This window comes from Trichoderma gamsii (assembly GCF_001481775.2).
Source record: "Trichoderma gamsii strain T6085 chromosome Unknown Scaffold_40.2, whole genome shotgun sequence".
Taxonomy (NCBI): Eukaryota; Fungi; Ascomycota; class Sordariomycetes; order Hypocreales; family Hypocreaceae; genus Trichoderma; species Trichoderma gamsii.
In genome coordinates, this window is record NW_020171377.1 from 144,483 (window position 1) to 168,353 (window position 23,871).

The following is a 23,871-nucleotide window of genomic DNA, read 5'->3' on the forward strand; positions in this document are numbered from 1 at the left end:
CCGGTACCTGCACTCGCACCACCACGCCAGCAGTGCTAGTGCTGGAGCTAGTGCCTGTTGCTTATAGCAGGAGGTGGCAAGGGGGCCACCACACAGCGTCCCAAGCAGGCAAGTTACATTGGAGAGCTCGCTGTGAGCGCTGGAGCTAGCTGTGAGCGCTGGAGCTAGCAGCCTAGGCCTGAATTCAATTCGCGGTTGTTGAAGCCAGCTTTCGAGACCTGGTTTCTCGATAGTCTCCAATCTCTGCCATCGCCAGAGAGCAACAAACAAAGACCTCAATATCAAGTGCCATTCTTTCGGTATCGAGCTGCCGAGGGCGCAGCGCAAAGGACCGCAGGCTCCGACCGCGCACCGAGCCACAGGCCGCGAATACCGCTCGCTCTCAATGCATGCGCAGGTCACGGCACCGAACAATACGAAACCCCTGTGCTGTGGCCGTCGAATACGAGGCACAAAAGATGACCGCGTGTGGGCTGCTGCTCGTACGGCAAGCGTGCTAGTAACCGCCACGGCCAGTGTGGCTCAATCGCCCAATGGCGCCCAAGAGCCCAGCGCACGTCGCCGTTCCTTTGACGATTTGGACGGCCGTGGATCCAGAGCTGCATCTCGGACATGTGCCCACCCACACACGCACATTCGCTTCGGCCTGCGCTATTCCGCTCGGGGCATGTATCATGGATTGGCCTGGACGACTAGCCTCGTCCGACTGATGGACGATACGAAGAGGACGGGATCACGCGGTTGGAGAGCAAGAGAACGCGAGAGATAAGCAGAGGGCAGGAATATCGAGAGATGATGCCGTGATCTGGTGACAATTGCCGCCAGTGCTATTGACAGACACTTCTAGAAATTGATGTCCAAACGCACAGTTATTGCAATGGCGATCCGCCAAGACAGACAGACCAAGACAGCGCTGGGACGATCAGGGGAACGCTCCAAGCTTTGTCACCTCTTTCTCGCCTCGCACACCGGAAGCCAAAAAAGAAAAACGTTTCTCGGGACCGGTCCATGACGATGATAATTTTGGATGCACGGGAAAGCAGGGACCGGGGGTTCTGCTTGAGAGTGGGGATGGTGGCACCGCATGCCTGACCCGTTTGCCCTTTATTCTGGTCTTTTCACTGCCGCCGTCTGCTACAGTACGATGCCTCGTTGCCCCTGTCGACTCAGATCGACAACAAGTACCTGCCACTCCGGATGAGCACCAATTTGATACCGGCGCAGCCGTACGAGCTCATCACCCCGTACTTGAGGGCATGGCTCGCTCCGCTGATTTCAAAGGCAACGCCCGACACACATGCATCGGACACAGCTGTCAACTTCCCCAGACACTTATTTGCCTTGAATCCCCTGCTGTTTGGCGGTCAAAGGCGACGTAAAGGTGTTGCGTATCCACGCGTATCTCGCGCACTTTGGCTGGTCGCATCGGAAACAGACTGACCCCGCGCTGGTGCCCTTGATTTCGCTCACACCGATGAGCCACACTCAGCTCGCGGGCCCCATCGATCTTTATTTTGATTGACAAAGCCATGAAACCGATCGTTCTTCCAGAAAGGCAACTACGTTGGCAAAGGATGCCATCTAGCCGCCGTCTTATGTCAGCCGGCCGCTTTATACAACGCATTTCCTTACCATGCGTCTTAGCAGGGAGCATGGATCGCAGCTCTATACTCGTACGAGCGTCGTGTACTTGGTGAAAACTAGTAGTACCGGCAGGTCCAAATCTGTTCCCCGCAGTGGTCTCAAACTCGCCCAGCAGGTCCTACAGTATCTGCGAGCAGCTGGCTTGGTCTCGGCAAAATAAACATGAGAGCGCCCCCCCGCAACCCACGCGTCTTTACTGACAGCCACAAAGTTCCCATTACAGGAACCTGTTTTGTGATGGCTGCTCTCTTGCATTGGCCAATAATGGGCAGCCCCCACGGTTCGTCTTCCCCTCATCCCAACCTCCTTCGCCAGCCTCCCCATATGCGCAGCCTTTGCAAAGGGAAAAAGATGGGATGTTGCAGGATTTCTGGTCTTTGGCGGTGGACCAACTCACCCTGTTTTGAGTAAGACTATGCCGGATGTCACGGCGTTGGGCTATTTGAGCTGATCGGCGTTGATAAGCGGTTGACCCAGGATCGCGCCGCCGAATCATATCATACGATGCCCTTCACTCGAATGCGCTGTGGAGAGTTATGCGCATGCGGCAGGTGATTCCATGTTTTGAATAGGTAATCGTTGGGTCTGAAGACGAAAGTCTTGTCCTAAATCTGGCATGGTGGACCACAACTGGTCGTATTGGATTGCTCGATGCTTGGCACCCGTATACATATACCAAGGCAGCAAAGTTGTTGCAGCATCTTGGGAGAAGAAAGAAGCTAAGGTCTCAACATGGGTAAACGGCGCATTGACATTCCGCAAGTCCTCGGCAGAGCGACTGCTACTTTCAACAAAAGCATATGAAACTGAACCATGTTCGGCTATCTGATGTCAAAGGATGACGCCGCGTTTGCCGATCTATAGGTCAAAAATGATCGACAAGCTAGGAAGATGGATCTCTTGTTATTGGGAGCAACCGCGCCGGGTGTTTCAGAGGCCGACAACTGCCAATTGCCATGTGAACAGCAGAAGCTTGAGCCACTTGGATCGAGAATTTTTTCCCCCTCGCGCGTATATAGTACTACAAGTGCGAGATGGAGGTAAAGCTCCATGTTTCTACATATTGTGATCTATGATGCTGTGTATGGTGGGTTATGGCTCCATACCGTTTCATGCCACGCTCGTTGGAACCATCACATCACATTCTGCTTGCGGTGACCAATTGGCTGCGTACAGTGGCCCATTGGAAGATTCGATGCTAGGAAAGCTGTGCTGTCTATCCACTGAACGATGCTAGTGCTGCTGCTGATACAGGCTAAAATGAAGCTCCGTGACTGGCGGGCCACGATTGTTAAAAGTATGGAGCAGCCCTAATCGAGACGCGCGCCCACTGAGCCGGAGCAAATGGCTCGAGTCAGACTATTGCCTGCTATTGTATCAAATCGTTGGTTCCTATGGAGTTTGGCTTTCCGCGAGCTGTGAATGAAGGTTCCGAGGGCGCGTGCTCAATTGGATCCATTTGGGAATTTCGGGGAAAGTGTTGACATTATCGTATGCGCCGGGACAAAGGTTTGAAAGAAGTAGCAGTCTTATTGACTCTCTTGATTTCTTTCTTTATTCCGACTCTCCCCCTGCATCTGGGGGGTGAGATGCCATCCCCTCTTGATCATATACTTGTACAATACCTACTGTAGGCGTCCGACTCGTGCTCGGTGGCTTGGCTCTTGAGCTTGCGAAAGCGGCCGAGTCTACGGGAAGCTTCCAATAGCTCAAAGCTTCATGTGTGAGCTTTCCCCTTATTTCCAAGAGGCATGGCAATGGAATCCAACCGACGAGGCTTGCCCGCTCCAGGGTCCATCCCTAACGTGCGCAAAGTCTAAAGCAGAGGGACCCCCAGAAAAGAGAGCAATTGGTATTGACTTTTTAGTTCTGTGAATCCCGGGGCTGAAGTTGCCTCGCGCCGCGCGCCAAATCGGCGCCCGCGAATACGAGAAGCCGCTTTGGATATTGAGGGTGAGGGTCTAGGTCTACTCTAATTTGCGGTAGCGCCGTGGATAGAGGGCCTGTTCAGCTGAGTTGGACACAACTGAGGCCCGAGATGAGTAGTGCTACAGCGTTCCGTCTCGGTGAAAAGGACGATGATGGAAAAGAAGTCGTTGTTGTTTGGCACTGGAGCTAATGAGGGCAGTTGACAGGCCAAAGTGGCGTGTAGTTGCCAGATTGAGAGTTGAGACTCGTATCCCCTTGTTCAAGAAGGATTTCTTCGTGAGATGCATACAAGGGAGGGTCGGGAACCCAAGAAAAAGGGGGACTGATTGCGTGAGATCTGATAATTACAGAGGCTGAGCAATTTGAATTTTGGATCAGCGATTAGAAAAGCCGATCCTGGACTCTTGTAACGTTTGATAGGACCGGTTGACAGGATAGGGTGGTGTTGAGTTTTAAAAAAAAGCAAAAATCGCCGTCGGCTTGTCAGAAAATATGGGGTGTCTTGCATGCTTGAGAGAATCTGGGGCTGTAAGTACGAAAGTACGAAAGGTACTCTAACTCTTGTAAAGATGTCAATTGAAGTTTGATAGATGCGATGCGATTTGGAGTTTCGAGGTGAAGTTGACAGGGTTTGTTTTTGGCGGTGGTGGCTGATTTGAGGCTTGGCCTCTATACTGCTTCACACGTGGGATGAATTTGGTTTGAAGGCATGGGTTGGCTTGAACCTTGAAGCTTAAGAGCACTTGTTGTATGAATGGCTGAAATTGCGTTGAAGAACTAAAATACGTTGATGCATATTATTGACCACAAATGAGTGGTTTGCATCGTTTTATCTCTGCTTTTACCTTGGACTACCTAGTGTTATACTAGTAGTACATGATCAATCAACTGCAACATACCTACAGTGAGGCTTGCTATAATTTCTAGCAGTCAGCGCTGTATTTGCAGTGACAACCCGTGATTTGCCCGGAGCATTTTCGGCGCCGGCGTGCTAAGAATATCTTCCGGTTACGCGCGGCGTCGCATCGCATCGCATCGCATCTGCATTGCATCATCACCATCATTTTTGTCTGCATCTCTAATTTGCCTTTTTCTGCGACCACAACAACAGTGAGCATCTCGGATTTTGCTGGCAACTTCCGTGTTTTGAAACTCGCATTGACAAAGAATTGGTTTGTTTGTCTGCCCTGCTTGTCTTACTGTGTGCTCTTTGACTGACTAAACTCTTACTTGATTACCCCAGATATTACTTGTTACTTATCGCCCACCTCCGATGCGGGTCATTGCGTGTCACCGTTTGCCATAGATTGGACCGCTGCGTCTGGACGACCTCCCTGCTTTGCACACCGATCCTTGCATTGCAATTGGATATCGAGACGAGACGAGATACCAATCACCATCCGCAACGTAACGATAGGCAAAGGAATACTGCCGGTATCGCATCGCATATACATACAGACATACACAACACCGTCACCATGGGCGCAATATCACTCCCCATCAAGGCCCTCGGCCCTCATCAGCCCCATCCTCCGTTACGCCGCCGCCGCCTCTCCTCCAGCCTCATGGCCTTCATCCTCCTCCTCGCCACAGCGCTCTTCTACGCGCTCGTCTCCCTCGGCACAGGCCCCTGCACCGCCGGCGCGACCTGCTACCGCGGCTACCAGTCCCTCTACAGCTTCGACGCCGGCGACGAGAACCACGCCGCCTGGATGGCCGCCATCCCCGACGACGTGCGCATCACCAGCCTCAGCATCCCCGGCACGCACGACACCATGACGTACGAGATTGAGTCGGAGCAGCTGCAGTGCCAGAACTGGAACCTGAGCATGCAGCTGAACAGCGGGCTGCGGTACCTGGATATCCGCGCGAGGTTGAGGGATGACGAGCTGCATATCTACCATGCGGATGGATATACGGGGTTTAGCTACGAGCAGGTGCTGCTGGATGTCTTTGCCTTTTTGGACGAGAACCCTTCTGAGGCCATCATCATGCGGCTCAAGGAAGAAGGCAGCCCGATTGGCGCGCACAACACGATTTCCTTTGAAGACGCTTTTCACTATCACCACTATGCCGCGCCGCTCACTGCGCCCGGATCCGAGAAGCACCTCCACAAGTACGAATTCGCAGCGCCCATCCCCACGCTGGGCGCTCTACGCTCCAAAATCTTCATCCTGCAAAACTTTGACTCCCGCGGCGGCCCCTACGGCCTGCAGTGGGAAGGCGCCGAAATGGTCCTCGAGGACCTCTGGATCATCCCGGACGTGTACCACCTCTCTGAGAAATGGACCGCCATCCGCGACGCGCTGGAGAACGCCGCCCTGGCACCAGACGACAACCGCTTTCTCTACTTGGCGCATACATCTGCTTCGGTGGGTGTTTTGCCCATTGAGGCCGCGGCGGGACCGATGAATAGGACGATTCAGGGCATGAATGACATGACGGGGCAGTATCTCGATGATGCGTCGGGCAATGTCGACGAGGCGCGGGTGGGCGTGGTGATTATTGATTTTCCGGGGAGGCAGCTGATTAGCACGATTTTGAAATGGAATGTCTGGTTGAGGGAGAGGAAATGATGGGGACTGCTATTGTATTACTGTACTATGATGACTGGCTGCTGCGAGTCTGATATTGGATATTGTTTGCATTCTTTCACTGAGACATGGCGTTTATTGATTTGGATATACATACAGACTACTACTACATAGGACGGCATTGGAAATGAACTAGACGCATCACGGATTGGGATTGAACGGAATTTTGATCAATTTTTCGCTTGAATGATGCCCGAAATAACTCATATATATACTCATGCGCACATACATACATGCCCACCGCCCTAGATACATCCCAATCATCCATCCATCCGCCAACCCACCAAGCCATCCTCCCATCTCTCCATGCAAGACTACCTATATATATATATACATGCAGATAACAGCACCATTAACTCGCCGAAATACACAAAAACGCTCAGTTAGCTACACTTCCAAAATGAGAGGGTGGTATGTAAAACTCCAGATGGTCTCCAAGCCATCCATATATCCCAACACATGCCCTTGAATATCCCTTGGTAAACAAAAAACGTAGAAAAGGGAAAAAAAAAAAAAAAACTCAACCCCCCTCCCAAAGATCATTTGCTGTTCGCACCCTCACGTTTTCTTCCTGCTAATGCTGCCTAAGCTGTTCCTGACTCCGCATAGACTTCTTGCTCTTGATGGTCCGCAGCCCTGGCGTTCCCGCCCTGCTCACCGAAGGACTGTTGTCGTTACTGTTATGGCTGCCAAAACTCTCGAAGCGATCAACCATCTGCAGCACTCTCGTCTTGGGCCGCTCAAACGTCATGGCTTCAGCCGTATACACGCTCGCTGATCTAGCAAACGACACATCTGTTGCGATAGAAAGCGGCCTTTCACTTCTGTCGTCCCGGTCGCTCCTCTCCTCGTAATCTTCTTGGTTGATCCTTAGGAAGCCGTCGTCGCGATCTCTCTCGTCTACGGGTACGCCGCCGCCTTCTTCATCCAGGTGAGAGCTGAGCTTGCTGGCGCTGCGAAGCGAAGGCTCGATTTGCGATGACCGTTTGTCCATGTCAACGAGCTCTGCCGTCTGTGGCATATGGAGGGGTATTCTTTCGTCGGTACTTGTTCCGTCGTCAAAATCCTCGCCATTAACGACACGAAGACGCTCTTTGGGAACTGTAAACATGACTTGCACCAGGCGGTTCTCCACAGCCCTTTCAATGTCCCAGTCATTTTCTCTCCCTGCAGCACTGCCAACATCTGCACCTTCCCAGTCCTGGCGGCCTTGCTTCCTTCGGAGAATCTCACTACCTATGGCTGTGAGCGGTGTCTCATAATCGTTGCTTAGCATATCCGTTGATATTTCCCTCTGAGGAGATCTGTCCCTGGGGGATAATAAGTCGCCCGAATTAGACTCGGATCCAGAGAAGACGCGTCTCAAAGAGCCCAGCCAATTGCGCCGTGGCTTGAATTTTGATGGTGAACTAGGCGCTTCGTCTTCGTCGAATGGGTCTTGGGGCGTTGATCGGCCAAGCAACAGATTAGGGCCTTCTGCCTGTAAGGCGCCAAATCCTGATTTCGCTGTGTTGTAGCTGCTGGAAGAGGAGCTGCCTGGCTTGCCTGGTTCTGTGGTGACTGATGATGTACCACCAAAAGCACTGGTAAGAATATTAGACCATCGACCAGAACTGGATCGTCCCAAGCCATCTCCCCCGCTGCGGTTCGATTCCGATAAAGCTGAATCGGTGCGGAGATCATCCTCTCGCATGCCAGTCGAACGCTGGGAGCCTCGCCTCATGGGGGCCCCGCGGCCTTGACCTTGGCGTGTGCTATTATATCTAGCCAACATTGCATCGGCGGCGTCAACGTCGGAAACCCAATCTTGCACATCTGGATCGTGTTGGAATGAGCTATCTGGGTGTGGATCAGCGGTGCTTTGACCAGGGGGCGGTGGCTGGAACACCGGTAGAGCCCCTGAAGCTACAGCAACGGTTGGTGTGAGGAACGGATCAGAGTATGCGTCTGATGTGGGCGTAGTGACTTCGTTAGGATAGACACGCTGCTGGGCCAAGTCTTCTTCTTCATCCTCCATGATAGGGTGAATCTGACCTGGAGTAGGCATAAAGCTGTTCTGGGCATTCGCCGGCATATAACCGCCACGAAGCTGCCGAGATACTGGCTTTCTCGCAACTCCAGGTACGACCGGAGCATAGCCGCCGTAGGAGCCACGCATGCCCTCATACCCGAGAGACCGGTCATCTCCGCCAAGTTGATACTGATCTGGCCCATTGGAGTACCAGCTGCGATAGCCCCAAGGAAAATTATCGTCCCGCCGAGCCATCTCGGACGTGTCGTGGACAAACATGCTCGCGTCCTGAGCCATGGCCCTGATGGTCTCTTCGCGAGCAGCTCTTCTCCTCTGCCTCTTACGCCAACAGAAACAGCCGATGACGGCCAAGATGATGAGGAGGGCTCCGCCGCTGATACCAAATCCAAGACTCAATCCTAGGATCTTTGACTTGGCCGCATCGCTTGTCGAGCTAGAGGAGCCGCCGCTTGGGCTTTTACCAGGGGTCTTGCCCGCCGAGGGATTGTTGTAGCTGGTCGACCACGTCATGTCGGTCAAGTTCAAGAACTGTGGCGAGGTGGTAACGCTGGATTGTCGCTTCACTTTGCTGGATGAGCTGGAGCCGCCAATCTGCCATCCTCCGTATGCCATCATGATGTTTCCCGGCAAGAGGGCCGCGCCGTGCCCATAGATACCACTGCCTCCAAAATTGGGCTGCTGTTTCGGTACTGTCCACATCCAAGAACTATATGTTTCGCTCATCTCCAACACTACCAGTTGCGGATCCGCCGCAGTATTAACATCGCCGACCCAGCCTCCCATGACGATAATTGAGTGTCCATCTGCACCTAGTATGGCCGTGTGGCCAGATCTGCTATCTATGCCGTCGGCGTTATCGGTTGGCTGCTGAACATTGATATAAGACCAGGATTCCTCGGGCAGACTCCACACAGCAGCGGTACTCATGTTGATGAAGGCTTGCTGGGTATGGCCACCGATTACAGCGTACGCGGTCTGCTGAGTGACGGTGCCAGAATTGTTGCTCATTGAGCTCTGTAACGCGGTGAGGCTAAATCCGGCAATGGGCGTCTTAGGTCCAGTGCTAGACGCGATGCCTTGAACGTAGGATTTTGACGACGGGCTGCTATCGGTTGGGGCAAGAGTCATCATACTCGTGGTATAATCCGCCTCGGACTGCCAATCCGTCGAGTTGTCTGAGGGCGTATCGCACATGCCGCCATAAGAATATATCGTCGGCTCATCCAGCGAAGGGGCCAGTGTCGCTGAAAAAGCAATTGTTCCTCCAAGGAAATATGGCCCTCTTGACGCGCTTTGCTTCAATTTACCCAGGGTGGTCGCCTGCTTTACCCACGTTGCATTACCGCTTCCCTCCCCAAAGGTCCAAACGTCTCCTGGCCCCTTATCGCATGCTCCAACATATGCCAGTACCGAGCCATCTTCTGTTCTCACCGCGCCAAACGCCGTGTTTGGTGATTGGGTTCCGTCCAGAAAAGGCAGAAATGTTGATACAAGCTTCAGCTTTGTGTCTGCGCCAATCGAGCCCGAAATGTTGAGTGACATGAACTGTACGTGGTCGTCGCTGTCTTGGGTGAAGATGTAGGCAACGTCCGCTCCATGACACGCGCTCTGGTTGAAGCACACGCTGGGCGTAAAGATCTGGGTGGGGTTATAAGGGAAGCTGTGCGCAGAGGCCCCCAGCGGAGCGCCCAAGAGCAGCGCCGCGGTCCAGAGTCGGCGCAAAGGCGGCGCCAATCCTGGTGTTGCGCGATGCGGCTGCGCGCGTCCGCGAGAAACCGCCTCTGGTAGCGCGGCCATTGATCGATTTCGCCTCGTGATTCCGCTTCGCCGCGCAAGATGGATTTTTGGTGTTTTCACTAGAGTTCGATTGCCTTGTTCGTTTTGTCGATCATATCATCGTGGCATGTCGATCCCTCGCAGGCTTGTCGCAATCGTGGCTCTTGGCTTCGGTCTCTGGCGTTTTCAAGCTGCCGTACGCTTTCTCTCGTTGTAATTTTCAGAATCGCATCCACCGTCTGAGCCAGATATCTGATGGCCCCAGAGAAGCTCTTTCTTTCCTGCAAAGATACAACCGAGTCCGTATGGTACGCGCAATAGTGATGGCGATGAGGCCAAAGGTGGCGGCAAATCGCCCCTCTCCTGCAAAGGAAGCTTAGAGATGCAGCTAAAGGATAAGAAGAAACAAAGTCAAAATGGAAAAAAGAACACAATAAAATGGTTATTGCTTCAGCGCAACGCAACGCAACGCAGCATCCAAAAGGCAAACCCTCGAAAGAAGCTCTGCGCCAAAGCGGCCGCGACGAGGAAAGGGCAATGCAAGGCCAAAAGCCAACAAAACAAGCCAAAGTAAACGACGCAGGGACCTGGACCAGGCTGTTTTGGCGGGCACAAAAACACAGAAGAGAGGGAAAAAGGCGCCAAAGCGGTGGGATGCACCCCGGCGATTAGCGTCAAGCAGCAGAAAGGAAGGCGCAGCAGCGGGTGGTGATTGACAGATTCGGAATCGTCCAAACAAGGGGGCAGGCGCGATAAAGGCGGAGGGAAAGAGCTAACATGGCAAGCATGGTTGCAAGGCCAGGCGGGCTGCAGGCGGCCGTGGTTGCCGTGGTTGGACATGCACCAGGGCTGGGCTGATTAGCCGCTGACTGGCAGGCTGTTGTACGGCTGGTGCGACTGACGGGCTCTCTTGATACATACATGTGTATGTCAAATACACTTTACATCAACACTGCAAGTGCCTTGTTTTGTGTATTTTTACTTATTCACCCAACTCGATTCTAATACACGCAGACAAAACAGCCCTACACCCAAATCTGATGTTCCCAACACAGTGAATCACAGCCCGCTGTACTTCGTATCTCTCTACTAATGAACGCTCAATTTCCTTTCCATCCCCACCCCGTTTGTTGTCGTCGCCTGCTCGGCCGTCGTTGCCGGGAGCAACCAAAGCTTGGCCTAGCGGGAAGGGGACCCGAGCTTTTCTCTCTCGCTTCTCCATACTAACCGCCGCTACGAACTAGGTACAGTAAGCCAACTGCTGTTTTGGGCGAATCTTGGCCCAGCCACCTATTACAGGCCGGGACATGTGATGCTGCGGGGGGCTGGGGAGAGCTGCGTGTATTACAGCTGTTGCACATGATATAAAACAGGCTCTGGGCTATGATTAGACGCTGCATATAGCAATGGCTGGGAGAGGCTGGCTGGCAGCTTATACCATTGGCTGGGCCTTGCACATCATCCTCTGCCAATGCGTGTCACGCTGCGTTTTGTTTCTTCTTTCATGCACCGACTCCATCCATCCATCCAGTTACTATACGATTTTGAACGAGGCTACACTGAGGCTCCACTTGCTTCTTGGCCTGGGAAATGACAGAGACCCGCGCCACCGTCGACCACCGTCCACTAGTCAGATGGGGGCGGCAAGCAGAGACACTCAATAGACACGAACAAACAAGCCAGCAGCAGCATCCGACAAAACTGTTAGCGCACTGAAGCAAGGAAAAGGCTCCCTCATCCGAGACAATTCATCTTGTGCTCTCCATTACTACTCCTATTCATATCTGACATTATAAAAAACTGAGAGAAAAAGATGCAAGACACCCTGCGTGTCTTGGCCAATGCTGATACAACAACAAAATGCAGCTCATCTAAGTCTAGGCTCCACCTCATGCCGTGTTCCTCAAAAAGTGATACCATCACATATTCAGGTCGTCCCCTGTCCTAATACCAATGACACGTTACCCCGTAAACAAGATGATATTCCTCTCAGTCTCTCTCTTCTCGCTCCTCCAATAACCTCCATTAAAACCACCATATATATCTAACGGTATAAAAAAAAAAAAAAAAAAAGGCCAGCTATGCGGCAGGCAAAATAAAACGGGAGAGGGTATCACGTAACAAGTCGCCTTAATAGTAAATCTTTTCTTCCCAAATAGGGGGTCGGGCTCCCTCAGAGTCCCACGTAATGTGGTTCTTCTCATCCAGCACCGCGCCCTCGTCTGTGATTTGAATCACCTTGCTGGAAGCGGCAATCTCAACCTTTGACAAGCCGGCAGGGTCCGAGGGGATCCAAAGAATTGGTGCCCTGCTCGATACAGATGGTGGCAGGTAGGCCTCAGCTACAATCTCTTCGGGGTACTCGATCGGTTCCGCAAAGTGCTTTTCTGAAGTAAACCATTCGCGCAGTGTTGCGTAGTCGGAGTAGATCCAAGGCTTGAAGAATCTGAGAATAAAGTTGCCCTTCTTGGCGGGAGCATTTGTCGCCACCTTGGTGCCAGGTGCCTTGCTAACGGTGTCCTCGTGAGACAATTCGTTGGTGGCCAGGCCTTCCTCGGCGCTGGTGGCACCCTCATTGCCAGCGATACGCGCGAGGATGGCTTCCTCCTCGGCCTGAAGGCTGCGTGGCAGGCCGTAGAGAAGAGGGTCGAGGGTTCTCGACAGCGTAATGTGATATAGGATGGTAAAGGCGAGGAAAATGCCCATGAGAACAGCGGGCCCAGCGGCTTTGGAGACAGCAAATAGACCAACCATGCAGATCTCAGCCAAGTAAATACCAGCAAACAGCTGCTTAAGAGCACGTGGATAGATTAAGCCGTGTGTATCGATCTGGGTTTCCGTGACAAACAGGATATTGTATCGGTAGGCCAGATAGAACAGGCCCATGCCAATGGTTGACCAGAACAAGATCAAAGGAGCGATAACTGAGTACGTGATGCCTAAAAGACAGGGTGTTAGTAAACGTTGGAAACTTAATAGGGCTACACGGAAGAAGCATACTAATGACAGCAATGTTGGTGTAAACAGGGAGAACGCTGCCCCAAGAAATGGCACTGAGGCTGGTCCACTTCTTGTACATGGCTCGAGGCGTCTTGGCCAAGAACTTGTACAAAAGCGTAAAGACGAAGAAACCGACAACCTGGGTAACAACGCTAGTGGCAATCGTGAGGCCTTGGACGATAAAGTAGGAAATGTAGAAATTAGATGCTGTTGGCAGAGACGATGAGAGAATGGTGAAGACTTGTCCCGGCTGTTGAGCAATCTGAACAAGGGCTGTTGAGGCTGCGTTGGTAAAGGTTTGGATCAAGAAGACCTGGATGAGCTGGAAGAAAAAGTACGAATTCTGAGTAAACAGCTCAACGCGGGACTGAGACACCTCGCCGGCGAGTCTGGCGCACAGTCGCATAATGACGGGAACCAACGACATAAGGATTGAGAGAGCCACTGCCGGGAGCAAACCAGACACGACACCGAGAATGGGCTATCTTCAATTAGCGCATGCAATGACAATAGAAATATGATGCATCTCCTTGTGGTCTGAGATGGCTTACCTTGGGAATTTGCGCGATCCAAGTCAAGCCTGGAATCGTCTTCAAAGTGTTGACCTGGGCGATCAAACCAACAATACCAACAGGAATAGCCCAAAAGATGATGAGAGCGGCGATGAAAGCGTACACCACGTATCGGCGAATGATAATCTGCCACCAGGGGAGGGTCAAACTCTTCCAGACAATTTCTCCAGGTTGAACTCCAATGGCCTTGGGGTCCATGTGCAGGGCCAAATGATGAGTGACAGACTGGAAGGCGAACTGAGCATCGCCCTGGGTCTCGAACTCGACAAAAACACCGCGGACCTTTTCGTAGTTACCAGTTCGCCAATCGGCCTGGGCTTTTTCAACCTCGGGGACCAGTCGCTGCAGCTCGGAGCGGCACCATTCGATAGTGTCGACCTTTTTGCCAACGAGACCAAGGAGACCCAGGCGGTGGTGCGGTCGTTTCTTGTCGGCAATCCAGCGGGAAGCAATGTCACCAGTTTCAACATCGCCATCTTCGGTATTGGCAGTTCCAGGGCCTTCGGGGTGAGGCTCTCCGCCGTCCTTCAGAGCCTTGGCGCGAGCCTTGTTAACTTCTTTCAAGAGACTGATTTCGCCCTTTTCAAGCTTCATAGCGGCCTCATCTCGCTTCTCAACAAGTTCGTCGAGTTCATCTGTCTTGCCACAGACCCAGACGTTCTTGACCGCAGAAAACATGCTGCGAATGCGCGCTTCGTTGTTGTACTCATCCGGGACTGAGGTAAAGAGAACGGTACGGGCAGAAATTCGCTTGGCATAGTGCGGGTTGATGTGGTGAGCTTGTCGCAAGTTGATGTAGAAGATGCATTCGCGCGTGATCATGTACATGAGGAAGCCATAGACGGCCCAGCCAACAAAGGTATGGGCATAGAGATAGTTCTTCTTGGTGTCAATGTCGACATTGCTGTACGATAGAATCTCAAGCTGGGACAGTCCCTTGCCTCCTGTGGCGTTGACAGGGAAGAGAACAGGCCAAGTAATACAAAGGCTGACAAGACAGATGACGAAGCAAATGCGCAGATATCGGAGGAAGAGATAGGCGTCGAGACTCTGGTGAGTGAGAACATAGGCATCGGGGATCTTCCAGAATGCGGAAAACCAGGTCAGTAGATTGCTGGGTACACTTGGTGTCCGCTGACTACATGGGCGTCAATATCAAATCAATCCTCAAACTCTCATACTTCGCCAGAGGTGTTACTCACTCTTCTCGTAAGGACCCCAGGTATGTACGCGGCGCATAGTAGCGCCGTTGTGATTTTCTAAGAAATAGGAAAATGATGATGTAGATGGCTGATACAACTAGTACAGGAATCAGAGTATCAACCATGCCTAACATAACACGCGAGTTCAGTCAGCCACAAATTAAGTCTATTATTTTGCATATCTCGATGAAGATTCAGCTTACCCCATGCCGACTCGGGCTGAGTGCCTTGGGCCGAACCTTGGTTGGAATCGGGAGCCAAGTTCTTGTCGAGCCAGCTGATAAAGTTGCCCATTTTGGCGTCGTGGTCGCAGCCCTTGCCGCGCGCGTCAGCTGGTGCTCGATGCTGAAGGGCCGGTGTCGAAGATGTATGTAATGTCGTCGTGATCAACGCGAATAAAGAAGAAGGAAAATTGTGAAGTCGAATTGGATGCCAAGTGCAAGGTGCAAGCTAACAAGGGAGAGCGGGCAGGGCAAGGATTTTGAGATTCAAACAAGATTGCCAAGTGGAGAGCAAAAGGCGGGATAAACAACGCCAACGATAAGTACAAAAGTACTCGTGTATTGAATTTAGCAGATTGATCAACAATCGATCTGTCGATGGCGACGCAATGAACAGGGAAGGCGAGTTCCGAGTTCTCAGCTCAGCGGCAGTGGGTGCCGGACAAGAGGTTAAACGCGTATTCCGTCAAGGAAAGGCACGAGCTGAGATGTGCTCCCCTCTACTATGCCCTTTTTCTCCCTCTTGATCACTGCTCGAGCTAGCCAACAGTTAGTGCCATGTCTTTCCTCTTCTCGTCCCCTCCAAGCTGCGCCTGATGAGTTGGCCACGCCACTAATAAGACACTGTCTCAGCCAGGCAAGGACCCGGCTGCGGCGCCAACTTGCCGATCTAGCCTGTGTGTGGGCCGAGACAGAGAAGAATAAGGAAAAAAAAAAAATGCTATACGTACTTGTTTGTTTCTATGCTCAGAGAGGGATTAGATCCTAAGCTTACTGCTATTGGAGCTTGTGGGATTGTGGCTTGGCGGGTAACGAACGGATGGCCATACCAGACGACCAAATGAGACGTGCAACGTCGGGAAAGTTGGAGGCGAGAAACAAAGCTGAGAAGAGACAAACAAGTCGACATAGCCAGCTATCGCTGAGCGGTTGAATATGCAATTATTCGCATGCAGCCTGCGCCTCCCTCCTGACAGTTTCCCCAATCCCGCTCTTTCAACCCTAGCGGCAATTTTAAGATTTTTTCGTCTCTCTCTCTATCTCTGTCCTCCTTGGTTTCAATATAATCTCATTTCCCCCTCCGAGAGGGGCCACCGTTCGATAACTCGTGGCTCGTCCCCTGCTCGGCTGGTCTTAGCCTGCATTGGCGTTGCGGCTTCATCCCTGCTCAGCTGTGCTTTTGTGGGCCATTGGACGGCAGAGAGCGCGACAAGGGCACTTCAATCTCGTCATACCCTTGGCCTAAGGAAAAAAAAACTTGGTTTTGAAATCAGCTTTGCGGCAGCTCCTTATTCGCTCTCGACAAAGCCTGGCTTTGACGACGCCGAGGCTCTGGCGCCACGCGCGAGCTTGGCTCGCCCCAGCGAAAAACCACACATGAATAGTCGCTCGTCTTATTGTCTGGAATAAGCTTTTCAGAGCGGTCCTTTAGTGTCGGCTCGTTGCGAGTTTGCCATCGAGCCAGGCCAGATTCTCCCCACAGCAAGAGGAAAGGGCTTGTTCCACGGCGTCAAGACAGAGCCGTGAGCCCCACGAGTGCCCAGTTCGTCGGAAATGTGGCATTTTTGCTCTCGTTTGGCATTTTTCACATGATATCCGTGCGGCAGCGATAGGAGACATGCATCTCACCGTTGCATATCAGCTGTGGACTGACGAGTACGGCCGAGCGAATTATGTCGCCTAAGCTAAGGTTGCAGCCGTACAGTAGTTTGCGACTGTCCTCCAACTGTCTCACACGAAACATGTTGTTGCAAAGCATCAGGTTTTTCTGTACGGCGGTGCTACTAAGCAGCAGTGAATCTCGTCCAAGATGAAGCTTAATTGTGACCAGCAGCGGCCCTTTCTTCTCGGGTGTTCCACATTCCGTCCGTGCTGTTGGGCCGTCAGTTGTCAGTTCTCGCATCAAATCCGGTCTCTGTTCCTCCACGTCCATCCGCAGCGATCCCGATCCTTCAATGCTAGGCGTCTGGCTGCAAATCGAGTCGTCCGTCGCCAAGTTCTGTGAATGTGGGGTGGTGCCACACCAATTGATGGCAGTTCTGCGTCATCAGTTGCACAGATTCAAAGTTGACCTGTCGGACAAATGTCGGCTCCCGTCCAGGGCCTTGTTAGCGCCGTAACGAAGCCTGGCCAGCTGAACCTGCACCTCCAATGTTCTAGACTCTAAAATCCAGGTCAAGCTGGGCAGCAGCATCATCAAAGCATGGCGCATGCATGCAGCCAAGATCCAAGTGAGGCACAGAAAATTGCCAATGAGGCGTGCTCTTCAAGTTGATGAAGTGAGCGTTACGTGTCATCTCGCGATGACCTACAGATATGCGCGCAAAAAAGAAAACGTTTAGGATGCGCACTGAAGCCTCTATCCCTCTAATCGCAGATTCGTCCCTAGCAATCGATTCCTCGGCTGCATGCTCTCCCCAGGATTTGAAACGATATTGCATCGCTCAATCGACAGATAGCCTATTGACGATGAGGCCATGTACCCATGTAGGCGTCATTCTTGGTCGATCCCCCAGCTGTGGCCCAGTTTACTTCGGCCGGTTCATTTCGTTGTCTCCTCCGGCTTGTCGATCTTGGGGAGGTTAGATCCGAGTGCGTGCTGCAACGTCATCCGTCAGCACATAGCTACGGAGCTAGATCTCGGTAAGAAAGGCTATCTTCCATCGTTAGTACTCTATGTCTGTAGAATAAACAAACTCGTCCCATAGCCGCTCAGTTTCGGGCTCTACTTGTAGACGACAGACGGCCCGAGATTTTCCCCTTGCGCCTCGTAAAGAAAAAGGCGGGAGACGTAGATTGACGTATTGCATATATTGCTCACCTTCGGAATTCATAAACACGATGTGCGGAGCCTTTGATTTACAAACCGCTGCCAGAACGAGTTAAGGGTTTGTGCTCAGCCACACTGAAGGATCTTGGTGAAACTCTTCGCTATTCGCTGTCTGCACATGTGTTGATTTCGTTCAGTTGACTTCTGTAGGTTAGCTGAAGACTTAATTTTCGCAGACGTTACACTATGTTCTATGGCCCGCGTAAATTAACACTATGCTTAAAGTTCTTAAGTCTTCACGCTCTTTAAGGGTAGTCTACGTAAGGGCTCACATCTGAAACCGTATAACATAGCTATCTATGTATACAAAAATCGGCTTTTATTGATAAACATATAACCTGGATCAGCCGACCGGCAGAAGTATGTTTGATAAGGTACATGAAGTAACAGGTGCGGCATGGCTTCCGCAATAATATTCGTAAGAGGTATGGTTTGAATTGTTCCAATTGCTAACCAGCTATAATTAGTTGGCGTTAATCATGCTATTGCGTCAAGATGGACTGGAATTTTGTTCGTCGCATAATTGATGATCAGTGCTGAGATCAGTGCAACTAGATTTCATCAAATTTGTTATGATAGCGGTGTTAGTCCAGTAACGTGATTGAGTAGCTTGATATATCTCCTGATCATAATGTTAGCAAGGTTAAGCGCTGTATGTGAATGGCACAGCCAATATGAAACGAAAAAGAAATGATTTAGATTCAATTCGACACGCAGCCGTTCATTGAGATTGTCTTAGTATGCACAATGGCTAGTGATGCTCTCGTTACTCGTCACTATCTAAACGAGAGGCTTCGAGACCCTGCCATGTATTGGCATGAAAGCAGAAGGGCTATTCAAAAGGTTTCCGTATCTGTGATTGCATAGGCCGGAATAACAAATAGTAAAGTATAGCCCGAATATGATCCTAGATTTTAACAGTATTGTATCCCTTTTGGGTGGCTGCGCTGTAATTTTGAAGCTACTGCAGGTAGAGTAAAAGATATATTTAGTAGTGGCTGATGTTCGTGGCAGCATATCAGGCTCAATGACTGATACTAGATTTTTTAATATGGAGCCGGGTAAATTTTTGGCAATTGTTTGCTAAATGTTAGACCGTCACAGTTGACAGAAATCGATCTTCAATGTTCGTGTTCATCCTCTCACGATACAAGTGTCGAATTGCAAATGGCTATTCACCTACCAGACAGGTGAACTAGCCGCTAATCTTATCAAACATGAGAACTGAGTGATCAAATACGACTCTTCCATGATGAATGTCCTTCCAAAGCCAGAACTGGTGAAATTTCCACCTTTGTTACAGTTATTATGAGAGTTGTCAGGGGCACTTTGCCAATGACAAAGCACGCCAATGACAAAGCACGCCAATGACAAAGCACACCAAAGATCAGAGACAATGTCTGATAGAATCCAAGATTTAATGCCTGTGTATCGTAGTTGTTACTGAAGCGAAAGGTCAAATTTTGCAGTGAGGCATATATAGACGAAGGTTCAACAATTTGACGTAGTGGGAGATCTGCAGCAGCGACTGAGCAATTTACTGGGAGCTTGCATGTACTTTACAGTTCACTTCCCTCTGAACATGTGTCTAACGTAGGCATATCCCCATTTCAATTTATCGTACTCTATAGGATTTTTGCTTGACTCAACTGTCGTCCCACAGAAGTTTAGTGTTTAGTGCGGAACTTGCCTCAAAAACACCAAATGTTTTTAGTGGGCCACTTTAATATTCTTCTTGGCTCGTCACGACTTGGATTCCCAATCTCTCCACTTATGTGGCGATCGATGTATTAAAATTTCTCAGCAGGCACAGACAACATGTGCCAAGAAGCAATCGGCTGTGCTCTTTGGGAAGATCGCTTGTGAGTTGACGATATACTCCTCCTGCGCCGACCAGGTTATACGGAAGATATGCCGGCGTCTTCTGTTTTTTTTTAACCCCAATTTCTTATCTTTCCGTACAAGTGGATGAAGACGTCGATCGGTGTCTTCTTTTGCTTCCACATGCGCGAAGCTATCGTGCCGAAAGGCGGATTGTGGATTGACATGTGGATTAAAGACGTCGCAATCCGCTCCGGTTTACCCGCGGACCACAGTTAGTCTGCAGAATCACAATATATTTAGATTTGATGAAACCCATATGATCTCATCGTTCATTTGTTCATTGAGAAATTGATCTACATACCTGTCGCTCGCTTTATTTACTTTCTTTACCTCCGCGGACATCACCACACATCTAACATCTTCCCATTCTTCATCTCGAAGTTGACATTCACTGCTAACGAAAGCATAAGTAACGATCGGTATTACCTCAAAAAAAAAAAGCCAGTCACGATTAATCTGGCAAAATTGGCGAATGAAACCGAATCTGACAACTCTACCATTGCGGACGATAAGACACATCAGCCAGAGCCATGGACCAATCGCCTAGTCCACACCGTAGCTCATCGAATGATGGCGCTGGCGATACTACTTCTCCAACTAGACCACATGCAGGTATAGACGAAACGATATCATCCTCTAGACAAACTATTACAGGGAGTCAAGAGGACCAAGAGCGCGGAAGCCTTCGCCGAAGGAGCAGAACTTCCAGGAGATCGACTTTTCGTAGCGTGGCCCCCTTAACAACGGCTGGCCAGGGGACTCAATTCAATCTTGCCGGTCCCAGCGAATCTCAGCAATTGCGCAGCGCACATGAGCCTTTCGTTCATCCAGGTTACGGAGATCTCAACCCATCATACGAACAGCCGAATAATGCCAAGCCAATATGGAGTTTGGCAAAGCCGCTGCCGCGCGTTGTTCGGCCGGGAATGGTCCCCACGAAGAATGAATTGTTGGAGAGCTGTATCAATGCAGAGCTACCGGCTGAAAACTCCCAAAAACTGGGACTGGATGTTGACCCGAATGAGCTGGAAAAGGGTCGCATCGATAAGTCGTCGGATGTACGCAAGATGGCAGCACAAGTGACCGATGCCCGAGTGCAGAGAGAAAATAACTTTATAAAAACAATCCTGGCATCGGATGCTGAGTCGGCGTCTGGAGATGTCGCTCAGCTTGTGAAAACAAGATCGAGCCAAAGACGAGCCACTATTACGCGCCCGCCGGTCCAGAGCCCTCTGGATACTGTGGAAGAGGGCGTATCTGAGCTTGGGAGTACGACATCGAAGAAAAGACTAAGCCGTGAGTCTCAGCGGCCAGACGAGGCCGAAGGAGAAGTTGATTTAGGACCAGACGAACTCATCGAGGGCAGCAGGTCGCTCGAAACACTTCGAATCGATCAAGAGGCGTATCCAGAGGATCTTCACCCGTTAGTCCAGAATCTGGTGGAAGATGAAATTCACAACAACCACACTGTTTGGTCTGTTATCCGCACTCATCATCGTGAGGCTTTGGCCGAATCCCTCGCTGTTTTCATTCAGCTGACTGTTGGATTCTGCGCCGATCTTGCCGTTACCGTGGCCAATGCTGGTAATCCCAATACTACAGCCTGGGCCTGGGGATTTGCTAGCATGATGGGCATCTACATCTCTGGTGGCGTTTCCGGAGCCCATCTGAATCCCACAATCACCATCATGTTGTGGTTCTTCCGCGGATTTCCCAAGCGCAAGATGCCTGAATACTTTCTTGCGCAGTTCATTGGAGCCTTTTGTGCGTGTTTTGCTGCATATGGCGTCTACTATGTGTCTATCCAGCATTACCTCTCGAGTGACACAGGTACAGATCAGGAAATCATGAACTGCTTCGTCACAAATCAGCGCTACCCATACATCAATGTCCCCACAGCTCTTTTCACTGAGTTTGTCGGCACAATGTGTCTGACTGTCGTTGTGTTAGCACTCGGTGACGACCAAAATGCCCCTCCTGGCGCGGGTATGAACTCTCTCATTATTGGTCTGGTCATTGTATGTCTCACGATAAGCTTCGCCAACCAGACGGGCGCTGCTCTTAACCCGAGCCGTGACTTTGGACCACGATTGGCACTCTTGGCTCTTGGCTATGGTTCTGAGCTGTTCACAAATCCTTACTGGTTCTATGGCCCTTTTGCAGGCACGCTCATGGGCTCATTCACCGGGGCCTTCCTTTACGATTTCTTCATTTTCACTGGGGGTGAATCCCCAGTCAACTATCCTCTGGACCGGACACAGCGTGCCATACGTAAGAGTGGAATCAAGTGGCGGCGTCGGTTACACCTGACTCCTAAGGAGGAGGAAGACAAGGTCGTTTAGACAGTCAGCTAATGTGCAATTTTGAGCGAGTTTTATAGAGGATATTGTTATAGTAAAATTATAGATCGTTGTCACTATGTTCAGGCACAGCATTATTGATATATACACTTTTTATTTCTCTATACTATCTAACTTTAGAGAAAGCCAAGTCTCTCTTTTTAAATCTCTCATATATACAAAAGATCACTCATAGATACATGTTCTTTAAGATGGTGGGGCACCAACGAAGACGGTAAGAGTATCAGGGGCGCCCGAAGCCAGAGTGCCAGAGGCATTCTCGCCATCAGGGTTGACGTCGTCATAGGGGAAGGCATATCCTCGTCCATCAACCTCAAGGGAGTGTACGAGACGGCTGTAGTGGTTGGTGGGGTTCACGGTGTAGTACTGAGAAGCGCCGACACCAGGCTGGACGTTGCCGCCAGCAATCAGGAGGGTAGAGCGGACAAAGGCAGCACAGAGACGGGGGACAACAGCGGCGTGAACGGCATTGTCACCGCCCTGGATGGCGAAAGGTCCGCTGTTGCAGCCCCAGATGTCACCAGCAGTAGGCTTGGCGTAGCCGCGGTTGTCGCCGCTGCAGTTGAGAGTGCCGCCGGAAACCTGGCAGTTGACGTTGCCAACGCTCTGGGTGTTGATGGTCAGGGGGTTGTTGGTGTACTGGTTCCAGACCTGGTCGACGTAGGCGCTCCAGTAGTTCTGGAATCCGGCGGAGTTGATGACATTGTAGTCATTGGGCGAGAGGGCACGGATGGGAGTTCCCGCAGAGTTGGCAACGCACAAAGAGCTCCATGGGTAGCCATCCGAGTTGCCCTGCTGGACGAGGCCATTGCAGATCTGGCTGACAGCGGTAGAGCTGAGACCCTTGGTCACCTGAGTGCCGCTGCCATCCTTGACGGACAAGGTCATGCTGAGGATCATGCCGACGAAGTCAACATAGCTGATGTTTGCGTAAACAGCCAAGCCCGATGTGTAGGAAAGCTCGACGAATCCCCAGTTAATGCCTGCACTGGGATCCGAAAGGTTGGTCGGCGAAGGCTGGACCAGACCGTCACCGTTGGGAATCTTGACCATGAAGAACTGGAGGTTGCCCTCAGAGAAGTAGATTCGAGCAGAAGTGATGACAATAGGCACGGTGATGCTAATGGAGTTTCCCTTGGCAGGCAGAGGAATGGCAATGTTGCTGTTGATGGCAACAGGGACAGCGGAGCCTCCGGAGCTGGGGTAGACCAAGCTGCCATCGGCGGCAATGAACACAACGCGGTTGTCAGAGTCGAGACCGGAGATGTAGGCGTTGACCTGGTTACCGCTGAAGCTGTTGACAAGCTTGATTGGCAGGCTGCCTCCAAGAGCGCGGGAGTGAATGGCGTTCTTGTTCACGATAGTCGTGGTTGAGCTGTGGAACGTTCCGTTGAGAGTGTTGTTCGCGGTGATGATGATATCCTTGGCGTTACCGGGCTCGGCGACGCTGAATGGCGACTTGGCTCTGGCGATGAGCGAAGGAGCAGCTGAAACTGCACCCAGAAGGGCAGTAAGGACGGTGAGATATCTCATGGTGGGAAGCTTCTTGCACTCGGCAACGAAAATCAATTCAAAAGAAAGGAATGTAAGAGTCCGACAACCTTTGCCGCCTTGGATTCAAGACTTGGATCTGGAGTGTCTGATGAATCTCTCAATGCGTAGACTGTTTGCTTTATATATTAGTTTCTGTTGTCGAGTTGCAACTTTGAATATCCATCATCTAGTCTCAGAAAGTCAAGTGCTTAACCTTCGGACCGAACTTCAAATCGAAGGAGAGAGGGAAACTGTTTCGCAGTCCACTTCCATGTTTGGAGCATGAAAGTTATC

The 23,871-nt window shown here is 51.1% G+C and overlaps 5 protein-coding genes across 5 annotated transcripts; 2 read left to right on the forward strand and 3 right to left on the reverse strand.

Annotated features, from left to right (window-relative positions):
- Positions 1-5,051: 5,051 nt before the first annotated feature.
- Positions 5,052-6,149, forward strand: TGAM01_v208902 (hypothetical protein; the record flags this gene model as incomplete). The annotated part of the gene is made up of 1 exon (XM_018806955.1): positions 5,052-6,149. One exon carries the CDS (start codon positions 5,052-5,054, stop codon positions 6,147-6,149), a length of 1,098 nt encoding a protein of 365 aa, XP_018659845.1.
- Positions 6,150-6,741: 592 nt separating this feature from the next.
- Positions 6,742-9,996, reverse strand: TGAM01_v208903 (hypothetical protein; the record flags this gene model as incomplete). The annotated part of the gene is made up of 1 exon (XM_018806954.1): positions 6,742-9,996. The coding sequence occupies one exon, from the start codon at positions 9,994-9,996 to the stop codon at positions 6,742-6,744; it is 3,255 nt and encodes a 1,084-aa protein (XP_018659844.1).
- A 2,109-nt stretch (positions 9,997-12,105) lies between these two features.
- TGAM01_v208904 (hypothetical protein) lies at positions 12,106-15,043 on the reverse strand (the record flags this gene model as incomplete). Its single annotated transcript, XM_018806953.1, has 5 exons — positions 12,106-12,914; positions 12,976-13,456; positions 13,527-14,685; positions 14,750-14,876; positions 14,953-15,043. 5 exons carry the CDS (start codon positions 15,041-15,043, stop codon positions 12,106-12,108), a joined length of 2,667 nt encoding a protein of 888 aa, XP_018659843.1.
- A 5,171-nt stretch (positions 15,044-20,214) lies between these two features.
- On the forward strand, positions 20,215-22,026 carry TGAM01_v208905 (hypothetical protein; the record flags this gene model as incomplete). Its single annotated transcript, XM_024550434.1, has 1 exon — positions 20,215-22,026. The coding sequence occupies one exon, from the start codon at positions 20,215-20,217 to the stop codon at positions 22,024-22,026; it is 1,812 nt and encodes a 603-aa protein (XP_024404815.1).
- A 204-nt stretch (positions 22,027-22,230) lies between these two features.
- Positions 22,231-23,577, reverse strand: TGAM01_v208906 (hypothetical protein; the record flags this gene model as incomplete). Its single annotated transcript, XM_018806951.1, has 1 exon — positions 22,231-23,577. One exon carries the CDS (start codon positions 23,575-23,577, stop codon positions 22,231-22,233), a length of 1,347 nt encoding a protein of 448 aa, XP_018659841.1.
- Between the last annotated feature and the right edge of the window lie 294 nt (positions 23,578-23,871).